The sequence below is a fragment of the Urtica dioica genome, chromosome 9 (assembly GCF_054948205.1).
Source record: "Urtica dioica subsp. dioica isolate 48M chromosome 9, U.dioica_male_clone48M_v1_H2, whole genome shotgun sequence".
In the NCBI taxonomy this organism is placed as follows: domain Eukaryota; kingdom Viridiplantae; phylum Streptophyta; class Magnoliopsida; order Rosales; family Urticaceae; genus Urtica; species Urtica dioica.
The window spans coordinates 25,289,368-25,305,852 of NC_142764.1; the positions used below are offsets into that span (position 1 = coordinate 25,289,368).

Genomic DNA, 16,485 nt, shown 5'->3' on the forward strand with positions numbered 1-16,485 from the left:
GCTGGTAATATGGTATTTGTGAAAAATGGTACTTCACGATTTAAAGCAATGGGACGATTTAAACTGTTGGAAATTATCTTTGCAGAATTATCAGCTTTTCTAATTTGATCTCTCATATACCTCATTTAATTTTGTTTTCCATAGATATTTCTTATTTTACAGTATTTTCTTTGTTTTTCGAAGTTTTATTTTACTGTTTCGTTTAGTTTGTTTTTTAATTCCTTTTTGCAATTTGATTTAAAATAAGGGTAAAATTGTCTAAAAATTTAGAAAAATGAGATATTTGAAGAAGGTTTGAAAATGTGAGGTATTTGAAGAATTACCATCTACAAATAACCAAATGTATTTGTGCAATTTCAACTAAAAAAATTAACTTAGTTCAGTTTAATTTCGGAAATTGTAGGCTTATTTAAATGTTTACAGCGGAGGGAGGGTCATTTGGACCAAAGTTCAAAATATCGACCATATATCCGATATCAAGGAAAAATGAGAAGTTTTGTGTAACAATTACTATAATAGCTTAAATATCGATATTTCCGAAAAAAAAAAATGACTATATATAATAGTCAAAATAAAAATATTATTCCTCAAATACCGATTTTTATGGCTCTAAAAACAAGCCCAAAATTTAAATGCTAGAAGTGTATTTTGTACAACAAAGTTTTATTGAGACGACTTGTCACAAAATATTTTTAAGGTCAAGCCTGTTGGAAACTTGGCATTGGATGGTTAGTTGCTTGAAAGAGTCTTCGCATTTATTATGCGCTTTAAAGTCAAGAGACGACTTCCAAGTCTTGACAAACTAGTCCCTAACCCCACTCGGGCGTTATGAGTTAAGTTGCTTTTTTGTGGTTTCATGATTTTCTAAAATCAAATTCCCAAAGACGTGTCACGTGTTCTACCCATTCACAAATCCAGTACACCCCAGAACGAGGGTTTATAAGAAAGATCAAATGAGTGAAAAAGAAATTCATATTATTCGACAACAAAACACAGCACATAGATGCCTAAATCTAAAGGCGAGCCGAAAATATGACACTACTACAAATAATAACTTCCACGACAGTCTTTAAAATTTTGTCGTACAATTTTAAAGAAACACGGTATTTTGCAAAACATGTTTTTCAAAAACTGTACTCATGTAAAAGGATCAAAACACGGTATAATCTATGACTTAATTTATAAACTCTTTGTTGATTCTTATTTACTGGGATATTCCAAACATTGCATTACGGTCATTCAAAGGCCGCCATGAAAATTCACATACAAATTTTATTTATATAATAAATATTTCTACATAATTTCGCAAGGACGAAGTCGATCACGGTAAACTATAGATGAACATGCTTTCTGAAAAATTGGAAAAAAAGAGCACCACTTAAATTAACAGTTCACAAAGCAACTAGTTGTTCATAGCACAACAAATAAGTTATAAGGCAATAGCATATATCTGCAGCACTGTTGACGTACGTTATTGATATTGCATTATGATTTTTAATACGTAGATACCTTTTCTCTTTTGAAAATACTTGATCTGTCCGTTAATAACGAGACCTGCCATTAGACATGCATGTACATATACAGTACTGATCAAGTTAACATTTGACCAAAAGAAAGTGCAACATACAAAACCTAAAATGTTTGTAGTCATATTAAGACACAGCGTGCAACGTTATTGCCGTCATTCACACCTGTTAACGCGGATACAAATCAGATATTGAAGCCTCATTTACTGATGCTTGGGCAGAATGGTCACTCTTGGAGTGATCTGATTTGGCAATCTCTTTTGAATTGGAATACACTGACGTGTCTGTTCCAGTGCTGTTGCGAAGCAAGAAAGCGGGCTCTGAGGGCACAGGTAGAGATAGAGAGTTGCTATTTAGCATCAGAACGATTGTGTTCATAGTTGGTCTTCTGGCTACATTTTCTTGAACACACAAGAGTGCAATGTGAACACATCTCATGATTTCAGATCCTTGTCCGTGACTCGCCAGAGGATCAACGATGTTTGAAGGTGTCCCGTCCCTCCAATTTCTCCACGTCTTTGAGGGTTAATTGGCCAAAACGATAATAAAATGTTATCATCAGCGGTCAAAATAGTTGTAAACATGCAGTGGTGCTAGGATTTATATAGTCACGAGCAAATTTGATTCAAAAAATTTCTATATATAAAAAATTAGGTAAATAGTCAATAAAACGTTTGGAATTGCTATATATGGCTAACGTTTTGTAAATATTAGATAAATAGTCATATAGATAATGTGGCCTAATAAATAGAAATGAATATTTACTTAAGATTTATATTTGTAAATATATAAAGGTGTCAATTTACTTAAGATTTACGAAATGTTGACTATTTAGCAATGTCAAAATGTAAATGTGGCTATTTATCTAATGGACCCTTCTATATAAGGGGTTTGTAAGAAAACAAAAATATATAGGGGACAAATATAAAACAATATAATTTTAGGCTAAAAAAGTAATAATTAAAGAAAAATTTTAATTTTCAAAAAATCAGGGGAAAAAATTAATTTGGTCCTAAGCTAGCTCGGCCTTTGGCAACATGATTTCGTACTCACATAACTTAGGAGGTCTTCGATGTGATCTCCATTGCGGAAAGAATTGTTTCTCTGTCCGCTCACTATTTCTAGAATCAAGACACCAAAGCTAAACACGTCCGATTTTACTGAAAATTGTCCGTGCATAGCGTATTCAGGAGCCATGTATCCACTACGATGAAACATATGTATTATGTGTAAATAGAGTTATATCTTGTGTATATGAACTAGAAAATAAAAGTCATTATCTTACTAGGTTCCGACAATTCGACTTGTATTGCCTTGGGTTTGATCGACATTGAAAAGCCTCGCCATTCCGAAATCTGAGATCTTTGGGTTCATTTCTTCGTCTAGAAGAATGTTACTTGCTTTGAGATCTCGGTGGATGATTCTCAGACGCGAATCTTCGTGTAAGTAAAGAAGCCCTCGGGCAATGCCTCCAATAATTTTGTAACGTCTATCCCAATTTAATGTGTCCCTCTTGCTTGGATCTAGAACGAATTGAACACAAAAAGGGTGACATAGAATCAAATCAAGGATCTTAATTAAGTCAAGCCTACTCATCAGACCTCTTTGACATTTTTTTAATAAATATGGAAACAGAGGCATACCAAATATGATTTGATCTAGGCTAGCGTTTTGAACGAACTCGTAAACAAGAAGTCTTTCCTTTCCTTCCAGGCAAAAACCATGAAGCCGGACAAGATTACGATGTTGAAGCTTGGCAACAAGCATGACTTCATTCTTAAATTCAATCTCTCCTTGGCCCGAGGCGGTGGATAATCTTTTCACAGCAATCTCTTGACCGTTCAAATGCCTCCCCTAAATTATAAATGGACGTCATTTTTATGGCTTTTTTGCTGTACTTTGATATAATATTAAAATTTTAAAAAATATATATATATGGTAACAAACACTTGCCTTGTAAACAGGACCAAATCCACCTTGTCCTAGTTTATTTGCTTCAGAAAAGTTATCTGTAGCAATTCTAACTGACTCGAAACTGTAATGCAATGACTCCGATCTTTCGATTTCTTCATCCGGTTCCTGTGCCCGTGGATCTTGAACAGCATAAATGACAGAAGTACGTTTCACACATATGTACAGAAACGTATATAAATCCATGTAATTACTTCTTAGGTGACAGGACATAAGTACTTACTTTCAACCACATTTTTTCTCTTTTTCATCCTCAAATACAGGCAAAGAGAGATGATTAGCAACACAAACCCAACAGCACTTGAAACCGTGATAATAACAATCGTTTTAGATGATAAGCTCGTATGTTCTGCAAAAGCATCAAGCGAGTTCCAAATCCATTGTTCAAAACTAACAATACATGTATGTATGATCTACGAAAATAAATGAATACTTCAAATTATAAATACATTAATAAGTTCTCTGCTAGTTTAGTTCAATTAGCATGCATGGCAGTGCGTTAGCAAAAAGTTCTCTGCATGAGTAATCAGCGTTGACAGAGTAATCAGGGTTATACTTTTTGCTAACGCATTTCCATGCATGCTAATTGAACTAAACTTTGGTATTAGAGTTTATATATACATATCTCCACGTGGATGGCTATATAGTCCATTAGGTACATAGTCATATTTACATTTTGAGATTGTTATTTAATTAACGTTTAGTAAATATTTGATAAATAGCTACATTTACATATTTACACGCTTAACTTAACGTAAATATCACTCTTTTATTTCAATGAAAAAACAAAACATGAATGTCGCATCATGTTTGCTAAATAGCCAACGTTTGGTAAATCTTAGATAAATAACCACTTTCATATATTTACAGATGTAAATCTTAAATAAATAGTCACTTCCACATAAGGACACGTCATCATTTACAGTTATTTATCTAAGATTTATCAAACGTTGACTATTTAGCAGTTTCAAACGTTTAAGTTGACTAGTTTCTTAATTTTATGTTATATATATATATATATATATATATATATATATATATGTATATATGTATATATATCGTTTTGTTCATGGCCACGGTTTTTCTATTAAAACTTTGATTTTCTCATATGATTTCTATTATTTTGAAAAACTATGATTAGAGTCTTTCTTGAAGCGTTTGTTTTGGGATTTTGAAAACATGTTTAAAGAATTTTGGGTGAAGAAGGCAACCTATGCAAAAACTTCATGTCATTATATTTGCGTTGAAAATTAGGGGATTTGGAAACAGTTACCCTTTTTTCTTGAGCAATAGGCTTTTATACCACATTTCATTTTTGCTGCCAACTAATGTCCCGTAGTGTAAAATTATGTGTAAATGTTAGGAATAGTATGATAAAAATATGAAAGGAGCTAGCATAAAATCCTATAGTAATAAGGGAGATGCCTCTTCTTTTTTTTTTTTTCTTTTTTTTTTTCCTTTCTAAATAGCGATAAAATGACATGTCATCTTTGGGTTCCCTTTTAATAACGAGAAAAATGACATGTCATTTCTCAGGATTCTGATTAGCTACTAAATGACATGTCGTTTTCTGAGATTTGTGAGTGTACAAAATGGCATTTCATTTTTTAATTATCGAAGGACAATTTTTTTTATTATAAAGAAAATACATTATTTTAATCACTAAAATCACCCAATTTAATATACGCATGATTAAATTAAAGAAAAATAGCGTAATTAATTATGAATTTCCATTATTAATTTAATGGTTTTAGTTATTTGATATTTAGAGAATCGTATGTTTTATTTTACTCTATATTATTTTGAAACATGCAATATTTTTTCTTTTGAGGAGTGGCACTATTGGCCAATATTACATGGTATATTATAGCAGTGCAAGTGTATGCGATACTGTTGATCAAGATTACATGCTTTAGTACATGGACATTAAGCCGAAAAATGATAAATCATCCACTTTTAAAGGGACATGTATTTCTGTAATCCAGGGAGCTCGAACCCAGGACCTTTCAGTCGATGTATATGTGAGATTATCACTAGACCAAACTAACAACCACGAAACATGCAATATTATGTCAAATGATATGTGCATGTTATAAATCCATGGAAATATTATGCGTATTTATATTGTGTTATTTATTTAAGGGTTATTAAGTTATATAGCCACACGGATATAATGAATTGAGATATAGCCCACCTTTGGTTAATTTTTTGCAAATAACCAAATAGACTTATTAACAGATTAGTAAAAGACTTATTTAACACAGTCAAACATATATTTTAGGTAGTTAATAGGCTGCCATGTATGCAAGTTGGCTATTTACAAAGTATTTACTAAAGGTTGGCTAATTTACAATTCCTATAGTTTAGGTGGATTACGTAGCCAATTTTTTGTTTATTTAATGTTTCATTTATGATTATAAATGCTGAAACTAGTTAATGCATATTATTCAATTTATTTGAATCATCAATGTGGAGGTTATGGGTTCAATCTAAAAAAATAGAGTGATGCAGTGTTATTTATTTAGAAGTAAAACGTTGAATAATTTTTAATTTTAATAATTATATCATTTTATAATACAAATATTTTTTAGTAATTTTTCTTAAAACTAGTTGAACTTCAACTAATTTTGCCTAGAAAGAATCAAACATTAATTATATCATTTTATAATACAATTTTTTTTAATCAGTAATTTGTCTTAAAAATAATTAAAAAATATTCATAATAATTTTTATCAATGAAGTGAATGTTTTTTCCTTATAATTTATTTTCAAAAATAATAAAATTAATTTTTGTTTAAATTTTAAGAAAAAATTAACTTATTATGCATAATAAATAAGGAGGAGAAAGTTTTTTTTTCTTTTAAATTATTATGTATTATAAAATTATACAATTATTAGTTAATTAGCTTTAAGAAAAACTATTAATTTTTTTATTAATTATGAGATTGCCACGTGTTTTTCCATCTAATTTAATGGTTTAGGTATTAACGGCACAACTAAAATGTAACATTAGATATGTTTGTCGTCGAAAAAAAAAATTAAGTATATAAATGGGGTTTCAAGAAAATATTAAGTATTTTTATCGTCAATAATTCTTATTTTATTAATGATATTTTTTGAATTCCAAATCCCTTACATTTCCGGGTTAAAACTTACAATTCTACAAACCGCCAAACCAGATTAATACACGTATGGTGACCAAGCAAAAGCGTAGATAATGGAAAATAATGCGACCATAAATAATTTGGGAATAAAAAACGATCATTACTTAGTTGTGGTTTTTTAGACAGTTTTTCCAGCACACAAATAATATTTTATCAAATACCTTCGTTGACTCAACCAACATTATTGATATAGTGTGAAATACAAATTTTATAGAACACGAAAACGACGGGTATAGGATAACTAAAAAATTAATTTTAATTCTTAATTAAATATATAGCAGGAATATAACTGATAGTCACGTCAAAAAACCGAGTATTAAACTATTAATCGAGACTGAACTTGGAATACAAAAATATTAAAAAAAAATAATAACAGATAGCACGTCAACAGTCTTCGTTATTTTCATGTATATGTGTGAAAGCTTAGCTACCTGAGTGGAAACTTGAAAATATAATTAAAAAAAACCTCAGGAGTAAGTCAATTGTTAATACATGCATAGCTTATTATCTTATTTGGTAGGGAGAATCATGTTAGCTATCTTCAGGTTTGGTTTAGAATACTGTTCTTTGTAATAAAATAACAATAATAAAAAAAAGTAAATTATATGTACCCGGTTCGGTGGCTGCAGTGCCATTTTTTGCAGGCGGCGGTGATCCCGGAGATGGTGACGGCGAAGAAGTCTCGAATGACACGTCATCTAAGGGCTGATAGAAAAGGTAAACCTCGTACCTAAAGCTACAGCTGGTTCCGACGACTCTTCCGCCGATCTTCCCGCCGCAACACTGAGGCATGAACGTGAAGGAATACTCCAGACAGCTGTAGCAGTCCCGCTCCGATATATCCGGCGAACACTGCGCCATCGCGTACACCGTCATGAACTCCGGCGCCGTGGCGTTCCCGGCCGCCACTTTCCGGAACCTTCCTCCCGCGGCGGCGCGGTTCTTGAGGCCGTCGAGAAGCTTCCGGAGGGTCGAGAAGAACTCGCTGGAAGCGGTGGAGGAGACGTTGTTGGCATTGCGCATGAAGAAGATCTCGGAGGTTTCGGAAAGTCCGACGAGTGATCGGTTCGAGTATCGGAGCATGCAAAAGTCGTACCACCCGACGGCCTCCTTCTGGTTAGGGCACGCCCGCGGGAGCGCCAGCGTGGCATTCTCGAGGCATCCGCGGCACGGGCCGGGCCCCACGTCTCCGCGGCAGAGCCCGACGGCGTGGGCCTGGTTGGGGTCTCGGCCGAAGGAGGCGTTGAAGAAGCCGTAGCCGTTGCCGTTGTCTGTGGCGGGAAAGGCTGATAAGAGGCCGTTGAGATTTGCTTTGTAGTCGCTGCTGTTTGTGTAATTGCCTATCTTGTTTTGGCAAATTTCGTATAGGAACTCTGGCTGGGCGTTGACTTTGATGGAGAGAAGGAAGATGAAGAAAGGGACTGATGAACTTAGAGAGCGAAATGCCATTGCTGGTCATAATGGTATTAGTGAAATTGGTACATCACGCTTTAAAAGTCTTTGGGATTACGACTAGTAAAAAAAATAATTTTTGTTGAGTTTATTTTTCGGAAATTCTGGGTTTGTATTTAAATGTTTCCCAGCTGGAGGGAGGGTGCATGTGGACATGTATGTATTGGGTAGTTGCTACTAGACAGACGAATGATTTTATTGGTTTTCATTTGTAATTGTAACAAATACAATATGCCATTGTGGCCTAAGATGTTTCCTTAAGAACATTTATTTATTTTTGTTTGATTATGATTCAATGTTGTTTTTCTAATTTAGGACCTTATGCTGATTATAATGTTATGAATTTATGATTTTAATTTTAAATGACATTGCTATCTTATTAAATTATTGAGAATTGTATACATATGGAATCTACTTATATATATACACGTAATACAACTATATGAACAACAAGATGAAGTAATGGAGACTATTAGTGCTAAGTGAAGAAACGACTTGTATGTTCTTTACTTCTCTTTTTTCTATGTATAGTTTAGTATATTTTCTATTTATTGTTGTTTTTGTTCTCAAGATCGGTAACTATAAATACCGCTCCTCTGTATTGTTCAGGGTATCAATGAGATCTTCATTCTCTCAATTGATCCCAAATACTCTCTCTCTCTAATTTCAACAGAGACTAGCAGGAGAGCTTCGTCTCTACTTGATGTTGACTCTTCTTCAAGAATGGTCAGTTCTCTTTCTCTCTCTAAATTATTTGAGTCCTTTCAGTACAGCAAGTAAAAAAATGTATTAAGCCTTAATAACCTAACGGTTTGATAAAATAGCCATGACTAATGTACACCGTTGATTAAACTAAAGTTGCTAAGATGCATGCCACGTGTACTAATGAAACACACGCTGAGAATAATAATGTGGCTGGTGTTCAACATATATAATTATATATATAGAGAGAGAAAGAGAGATGTTGGGTGAAAGGTGATAGACGAGAGAATGAATTATATTGTGCAAGTTTATGTAGCAAATTTGAAAAAAAAAAATTCAAAGAGGGCTAATTCGAAAAACAAAATCTTTAAGTGGGGCTAATTTATAAATCCTTAAGATAATTTAAAAATAAAAAATAGACTAAAAATGTATAAAAAAAATTGAAGGAATCACGTACCTCTTTGAATCCCATGTAAATCCGTCAATATATATATATATATATATATATATATATATATATATATATATATATTTATATTATGGAGTATCCATTAAACTTAGAAGAAAGTGGCATGAGAGTCAAATGGAATCGAGAGTTAGAGAGAGAGATTAATTTATTGGCAAACCCTATACAAAATATTTTTAAATACTCTCGCGTAAAAAACTACGAAGAATATGGTATTGTATGTATTCGGTTTAAAATGCTATATCACCAATGGCCTAAACAATACGCAATGAACAATTTTGTAATGCTGGCGAGTCAATTGGGTGTTTCTTTTATATATGCGAAGAAAAAGTCAGAGAAACTACTAATACGTCTATTGCGTGTTGTAGTTTCCCACCGTGTTCCTATCTAACCGCTTACGTGGAAACAGGTTCAAACGGAGGAAAGGTGTGAAAAGAATAAAAGAAATAACAATGTTTAGATCAGCAAGCCTAAATAGCCTAATACTAGCTATAAATTAATTCCATATTCCAGCGGCAGCCACCAGGTTTTTCTTTTGAAAAGTCGTCGTAGCTAAATTTTTTATTCTTATTACTAATTGTCCAAGACATATAAAAGAACAAGCTTTGAGCAAACATCACATTTCCCACTGTCAAATGGCAATCCGGGGTGGATCTCTCATTCTCCTTTTTATCATCATCGTAGTTCAAGCCTCTAAACAATCCACTGCTCAACCTAGCTTCCTGTTCCACTTCTGCAAAAATGACATAGGAAACTACACAAACAGCAGCGACTACAAAGTCAACCTCGACACGCTTTTGTCAACCCTACCCACCTCAGACGGCAATGGCTACGGCTTCTACAACCTCTCCACCGACGACGCCGGCGACGGAGTCAACCAAGCCCACGCCGTGGGTCTCTGCCGGGGAGACGCCGAGCCCGGCCAGTGCCGGAGCTGCCTCGAGAACGCCACGCTGGCACTTCCTCGGCTCTGCCCGAACCAGAAAGAGGCGGTCGGGTGGTACGATCTCTGCATGCTCCGCTACTCGAACCGCTCACTCGCCGGCCGAGCGTCCGGCGATATATTCCACATGTGGAACACGAACAACGTGACTTCGGATGCGGACGGGTTCTTCGAAACCCTACAGACGCTGCTGAACGGGCTGAAGAACCGCGCGGCGTCCGGCGGGCCACTCCGGAAGTACGCGGCGGGGAACACGACGGCGCCGGGGTTCGCGACGGTGTACGCGCTGGTGCAGTGCACGCCGGAGCTGACGATGCAGGAGTGCAACAACTGCCTTGACGACGCGTATCGGGATATGACGAGGTGTTGCGCCGGTAAGATAGGTGGCCGGGTTGTGGGACCCAGCTGCAGCTTCAGGTACGAAAGTAACCTCTTCTATGACCCGAACATCGATGATCCTTCTCCGCCGCCTGTAGCGTCTCCGCCACCGCCGCCGGCTCCAACTAACACAACTACTCCTATACAGGGTATGTCAAGCAAATAATCCAGTGCTTTTTTTTTTCTATTTTTTTCCTTGATATATCGTTTAAACTATTGCGTCGATGAAAAATAAAATTATCATTATCATCTATCTTGTATCGGGGGACGGTGGCCTTTCTTTATTATTATTATTTTAATTATTATTTGTAGCGCTGATCCTGAAAACGTATGTAGTAAAAACAGATAGTGGATTTGTTTCTGTCTTTTGTTGAATCTTTTTCATGGCTCGATAGATAATTTGATAACCCAATGATTTTTTTCCGTGTTTCAGAATACGGTTAACCAACATGTTAACTAATCGATTACGATAAATTGGATGGATTTTGCAGTAGTCAAAGTTTGACCCTTCACAGCCAGTTTACAAATTTCTTAATTTTATATACAATAGATGCCTTCAATAATATCATTATATTTTAGTATTAGTAGTTGAAGTTTGACCCTTAAAATTTTCATTAAAGTACAGATAATAAAAATATATACATTAATTATTAAACTTTATGATATATCTACTTGTGTAATATGGTTCATGTTAAATCTTTATATTTAAAATGTTCGCCCCCTCTTAATCTAGAATTCTGGCTTCATCTCTGTATATATTTATGCAATCTGGCTTTAAATTGTTTCTTGATTTTGCAGGAAATGGGAGTAACACATCTAGAATAGTAATCATTGCCGCTGTTTCAAGTGCTCTGGCTGGCGCGGTGCTGCTGACCATCTTTGTCTGCGTGTGTTTAAGAATAAAAAAGAAAAAGGAGATCTCAAGTAAGCATAAAAAGCAATCTCATTCAATTTTTTGCAATTCGCGAAAAAGCTATTGGATTTGAATCTTGCATAACACGACAAAAAAAAAAAAATAGGCTAAATTTATCTCATTTTTGTCGTTTCGTAGCTGAGGCTCTCCCATTATACGATCACGATGACGAAATCCAAACAGCCGAATCTTTACAATATAGTTTCGAGAACATTCGAGTGGCGACCAATAACTTTGACGAGGCAAATAAGCTAGGACAGGGTGGGTTTGGTCCTGTTTACAAGGTACGTGCAATAATAAAACGAGGACATCAATTTTCTTTCTTGTTCGTATTTCGAATAATTTTGAAGCCATGGGAGGACTAGCCTAACAACTTTTCTTCCATGTGCATCATGTTTTTGATATCATACTCAGGGAAGGTTTCCAGACGGACAAGTGGTAGCTGTAAAAAGGTTGTTAAGGGGTTCGGGACAAGGAGACTTGGAATTCAAGAATGAGGTCACTCTGGTTGCCAAACTTCAACACCGCAATCTCGTAAGGCTACTTGGTTTTTGCTTGAAAGGAAGTGATGAGAGACTTCTTATCTATGAATTTGTTCCAAACGCGAGCCTCGATCTCTTCATATTTGGTAACTTGGCATTTTTCATACTTCTCCGTATTTCACACGAAATAAAAACTTCATTAAGTAGTCTTAAATTATGTTTTTGTGTATCATTTTTTCGTTTTTTTAGATCCAAGCAAGAGAGAAAACTTGGATTGGCAGAGGCGTTACAAAATTATCGGAGGCATTGCTCGAGGACTACTTTACTTACACGAGGATTCTCGTTTGACAATCATCCACCGAGATCTCAAAGCAAGTAACATTTTACTAGATGAAGAAATGCATCCCAAGATAGCGGATTTCGGGATGGCAAGATTGTTCCTAGTTGATCAAACTCAAGGAAATACAAGTCGAATTGTGGGAACATAGTAAGCTCAAGCATTCAACCAAATTTTGTCTCGAGAATCTTTTTTCTTTAAATACTAATTACTTCCTCGTGTTTCTTCTACAGTGGATACATGGCTCCAGAGTATGCTATGCACGGACAATTTTCACCTAAATCAGACGTATTTAGCTTCGGAGTGTTACTTTTGGAAATAGTGAGCGGACAGAAGAACAATTGTTTCCGTGACGGAGATCGGGTAGAAGACCTCTTAAGCTATGTAAGTAAAAAAAAAACCATTCAACAATAATTTTTTTTTTTTTTTTTTGCCAACTGTCCAAATAAACTGAAGCAATTTATTTGTTTAGGCATGGAAAAATTGGAAGGATGGTACAGCTACAAATATCGTTGATCCTGTGTTGAGAGACGCTTCGGGGACTGAAATAATGAGATGCGTACATATTGCTTTGTTATGTGTCCAAGAAAATGTAGCAGATAGACCGACGATGAGTGCGATTGTCCTCATGCTAAACAGCAATTCAATGTCTCTACGTGTGCCCTCGGAGCCAGCTTTTTTCATGCACAGCAGCATCGAAGCAGACTTTCCGCTCGATGAAGACTCAAGGGTGACCGAGGATTCGGATTATTCGAAGAAAGAGTCATCTCAAGTATCTGTAAACGAGGCTTCAATCACTGAGCCTTATCCTCGCTAGAAGTATGCTTATAATAGTTAACTTAGTGCGTACATTACACAACTTTTTTTTTTTTTTTGTTCCTTTTTGTTATTAAAATAGGCAGTAATTTTTCGGTTCGTATGTTTTTATTTTATTTTTATTTTTTTTAATTAAGTTTTTGGGTTTGTAATTTGTTGTATTCTTGTCCTTTTGGAAATGATTTGGCTACTTAATGTTGCATCCCCAGCATATGCGTCATTTGGGATTGGAGTAGTGCTCTGAAGTAAAATAAAGGCCATTTTTTATGTATACTCCTTGAGATGGGAATTAAACCTGCGTATTTGGCAGGAAACAGAAATCCATTAACATTGCGCATGTAATTCCGATTTTGACCGGAAATAATTATTATTTCCAGTGTTGATCGGAATTTCACCGCATTGAATTCTTGAAATCCGTATCTGCCAAACCAATGGAACGGAAATTTTCCTTTCATTGGTTGAAATTTCCACTTTCTATAAATTAAAAAAAATAATTAAAATCAACACAATTTCAAAGGATTAAAATGTAATATTTTTTTTAAATAAGGACTAAAATGTAAAAGTGAGAAATAAAGAATAATGTATTTAAAACGGCTCCTTAAAGCCTCTTCGAGGGTCAGTAGAGGAAATAATACCTTTATTTATATTCAAAATTATTTAAAGTTACAAATATAAATCTAATCATCAATGTCCAAACTTGAAAGATCGAAAACGAAATCATCCACGAGATCGAAGTTAACAAACGTCTCTTGAGTTTGTCTATCGTGTAGAAACCAATTTTTTTCAACAATTAATGCCTCCACCATCTCAGGAGCTAGACTACATCTTCTATCATCGATAATGCGACCGGAGCTACTGAATGCGGCCTCGGATGAAACAGTCGAGACAAGTATCGAGAATAGTTCACGAGCTATATTCTTGACAAGATGGGAAACATGTTTTCGCATTGCCTCCAGCACGCTAGGACGTCTAGTATATCTTGTTGCATGGAAATAAATCGGGACGTGTTGTATAGTGCGATCTCCTTGTTACTGGCCGAATATTGGGATCTTGATGAAGATGGCAATGGACTTGGAGATCTATGCACACCTTGTGCGTGTTGATATATTTGTTGAAACATGCATGTGCTTGTTGATTGGTTGCGTGGTGGACTTGGCTCATGTTGTGGTCCAATTCTTGATTGATAGGTCCTGAAAAGAGAATAAAAACCCTCCATGACTCTGGCGTGATAGCTTAAAATGTAATTTTCACCAGTCATATCCACTAAATATTGCAAAAAGTCCCTATATCCTTCAAAGTTGATTCGGGGGTCTAAAATGCACCCAAAGCCGTATAGAAAAGGAATTTTGCATGGACCCCTATATTTGTTATACTTTTCTTTCATGGCTATAATGCATGGTTGAAAAAGTGGAAAATGGTTCACATCATGAAGATGTTGTGCTATTATTGTTATGTTATGAATTGCTAAATACGAAGTAAGTGTATACACAGTAGATAATGCACAAGTTTCATCATAGAAAAGGTGAAGGAAAATCACAAAAAAATTTAGCCATTGCAATGTCGTCCTAGGTTATGTTAGCATTACCCGTATGATTGACGAATCGTATTATGACCTCGTAATAATAACTCGGTGAAAAGAGGTTCCTTAACATTAAGTACGTTGAATTTCACCTAATTCTATCGTCAAGATGGAATGTCCTCTCATTTAGTAAAAAATATGTCTCTTCAAACTCATCTACTCTAGGGTTGGAACTATTGATCAGGCAATGGCGTCCCTAATTTTGGTAATGCACGGGTCATAGGTTTCGGAATCGGCTTTGACTGTGAGGTTTATAATATGGGTTGCACACCTTTGGTGTAGAAGGTTGTCCTCACAAGGTATCTCTCATCTTAAGCCTCTAACCATGACGTTGTTATTTGTGGCATTGTCTAAAGTTATAAATATTATTCTATCACGTATACGCCACTATTCCATCACTCATAGTAAGATTTGTAGGATGCTATCGGCCGTGTGGCCTCCCTTAATTCTCCTAAAAGCTATGATTCTTTTGCATAAATTCTACGAGTCATCTATGTTGTGAACTACCGTACTCTCATGAAATCCACCACCAGACGTATCAGTCCATCTGAGTAGGTGTTTAATCACCAAACATAGTTACCAAATCTTTGTGTACTTTGTTGTACTATGCTTGTTTAATTGCTTGCTTAATTGTTCTTGCACCAGCAAATAGTTGTTCAACTAGTTGTTCAAATCGTTAGTTTAATAATTTACTCATTACATGTTTAGTAATTTCAAAGCTTTTCTAATCTAGCTGCACTTAGAGTCCTCAACCTAACTAGTTGAATTTATGATCCAACGAAGTCGCGCCCTTTCACTTTCATGGTTCTTAAAACCGTTTTCACTCGCTTTTGTATTTTACTTCAAAAACACAAAAATCTCTTCTTTTACATTTTCATAACTCAAAAGAGTTAGTATTTAGTTTACGTTGAAAATTAAGACGAGTTTCCTTTGATATTAATACTCGTGTTCTAACACGCTTTATTATTTGACGACATATGCGCTTGCGTCGTAAGTGGTTTTTCGTGAAACGAAAACTCACCATCACTAAAATAAATGGCCATTGCCATGGCAGCAATCCTGACATAAATGGTCATTGCCATGGCAGCAATCCTTACTAGAAATTAGAACTCAACAATCCAAGTCATCTCCTAACAATCATATATAATGTTGGTGTGTGGAGTCTAACCAGTCATCAAGCTGACAAACTAAATATATAATTAGTGAAAATCTGCAGCGACAAAATGGATGTAACTTTCACATTAAAAGTAAACCACTATAAATTCGTGTGTTATTTGTTCTTTACGTATTATTTATTTTATGATTTTAGCTCGGATTTGGGGATTTAGGCTCCGTTTGGAATCCGGAAAATAAGAGAGAAAGTGAAAGTAATAGAGAAAATGAAAATGTGAGAGAAAATAATAGAAAACGTCAAAATTCTAATTGTATTTGGAAGTCATGGAAAATATGATAGAAAATTGACGGAAAAGTAACGATGAGACCAGGGACGGATCTAACTTAAGGTCCAGGGTGGACTCCAGCCTCCCTTCAAATTTTCTATTTACATTTTTTGCCAATTTTTAAAAAGTTTTACATTTTTTACCCTAAAAACTTTATAATTTTGACCCATTTTTTTAAAAAAAATTAATTTTTACAATGAATTTTTTTAATTAGCCCCCCTCAAATATTTTTTATTTACATTTTTTGCTAATTTTTAAAAAAATTTACATTTTTACCCTAAAATTTACATTTTCACCCTAAAAATTTACACTTTTGA

General features: G+C 34.9%; 2 protein-coding genes across 4 annotated transcripts; one reads left to right on the forward strand and one right to left on the reverse strand.

Moving 5' to 3' along the window:
* Positions 1-1,467: 1,467 nt before the first annotated feature.
* Positions 1,468-8,110, reverse strand: LOC149386169 (cysteine-rich receptor-like protein kinase 10). 3 transcript variants are annotated; one of them, XM_089625612.1, is made up of 7 exons: positions 7,273-8,110; positions 3,721-3,846; positions 3,480-3,619; positions 3,170-3,380; positions 2,812-3,049; positions 2,580-2,730; positions 1,468-2,042 (listed from the first exon to the last, which is right to left on the reverse strand). In XM_089625612.1, exons 1-7 carry the CDS (start codon positions 8,108-8,110, stop codon positions 1,695-1,697), a joined length of 2,052 nt encoding a protein of 683 aa, XP_089481738.1. In that variant the 3' UTR covers positions 1,468-1,694. The 3 variants fall into 3 exon arrangements, with proteins under 3 accessions (XP_089481738.1, XP_089481739.1, XP_089481740.1); XM_089625613.1 differs by having other exon boundaries at positions 3,480-3,605; positions 3,704-3,846; positions 7,273-7,759; XM_089625614.1 differs by lacking the exon at positions 7,273-8,110 and having other exon boundaries at positions 3,480-3,630; positions 3,711-3,763.
* A 1,760-nt stretch (positions 8,111-9,870) lies between these two features.
* On the forward strand, positions 9,871-13,433 carry LOC149386170 (cysteine-rich receptor-like protein kinase 26). The gene is made up of 7 exons (XM_089625610.1): positions 9,871-10,751; positions 11,401-11,526; positions 11,654-11,799; positions 11,930-12,143; positions 12,247-12,484; positions 12,568-12,718; positions 12,807-13,433. Exons 1-7 carry the CDS (start codon positions 9,917-9,919, stop codon positions 13,149-13,151), a joined length of 2,055 nt encoding a protein of 684 aa, XP_089481736.1. The 5' UTR covers positions 9,871-9,916; the 3' UTR covers positions 13,152-13,433.
* The last annotated feature ends 3,052 nt before the right edge of the window (positions 13,434-16,485 follow it).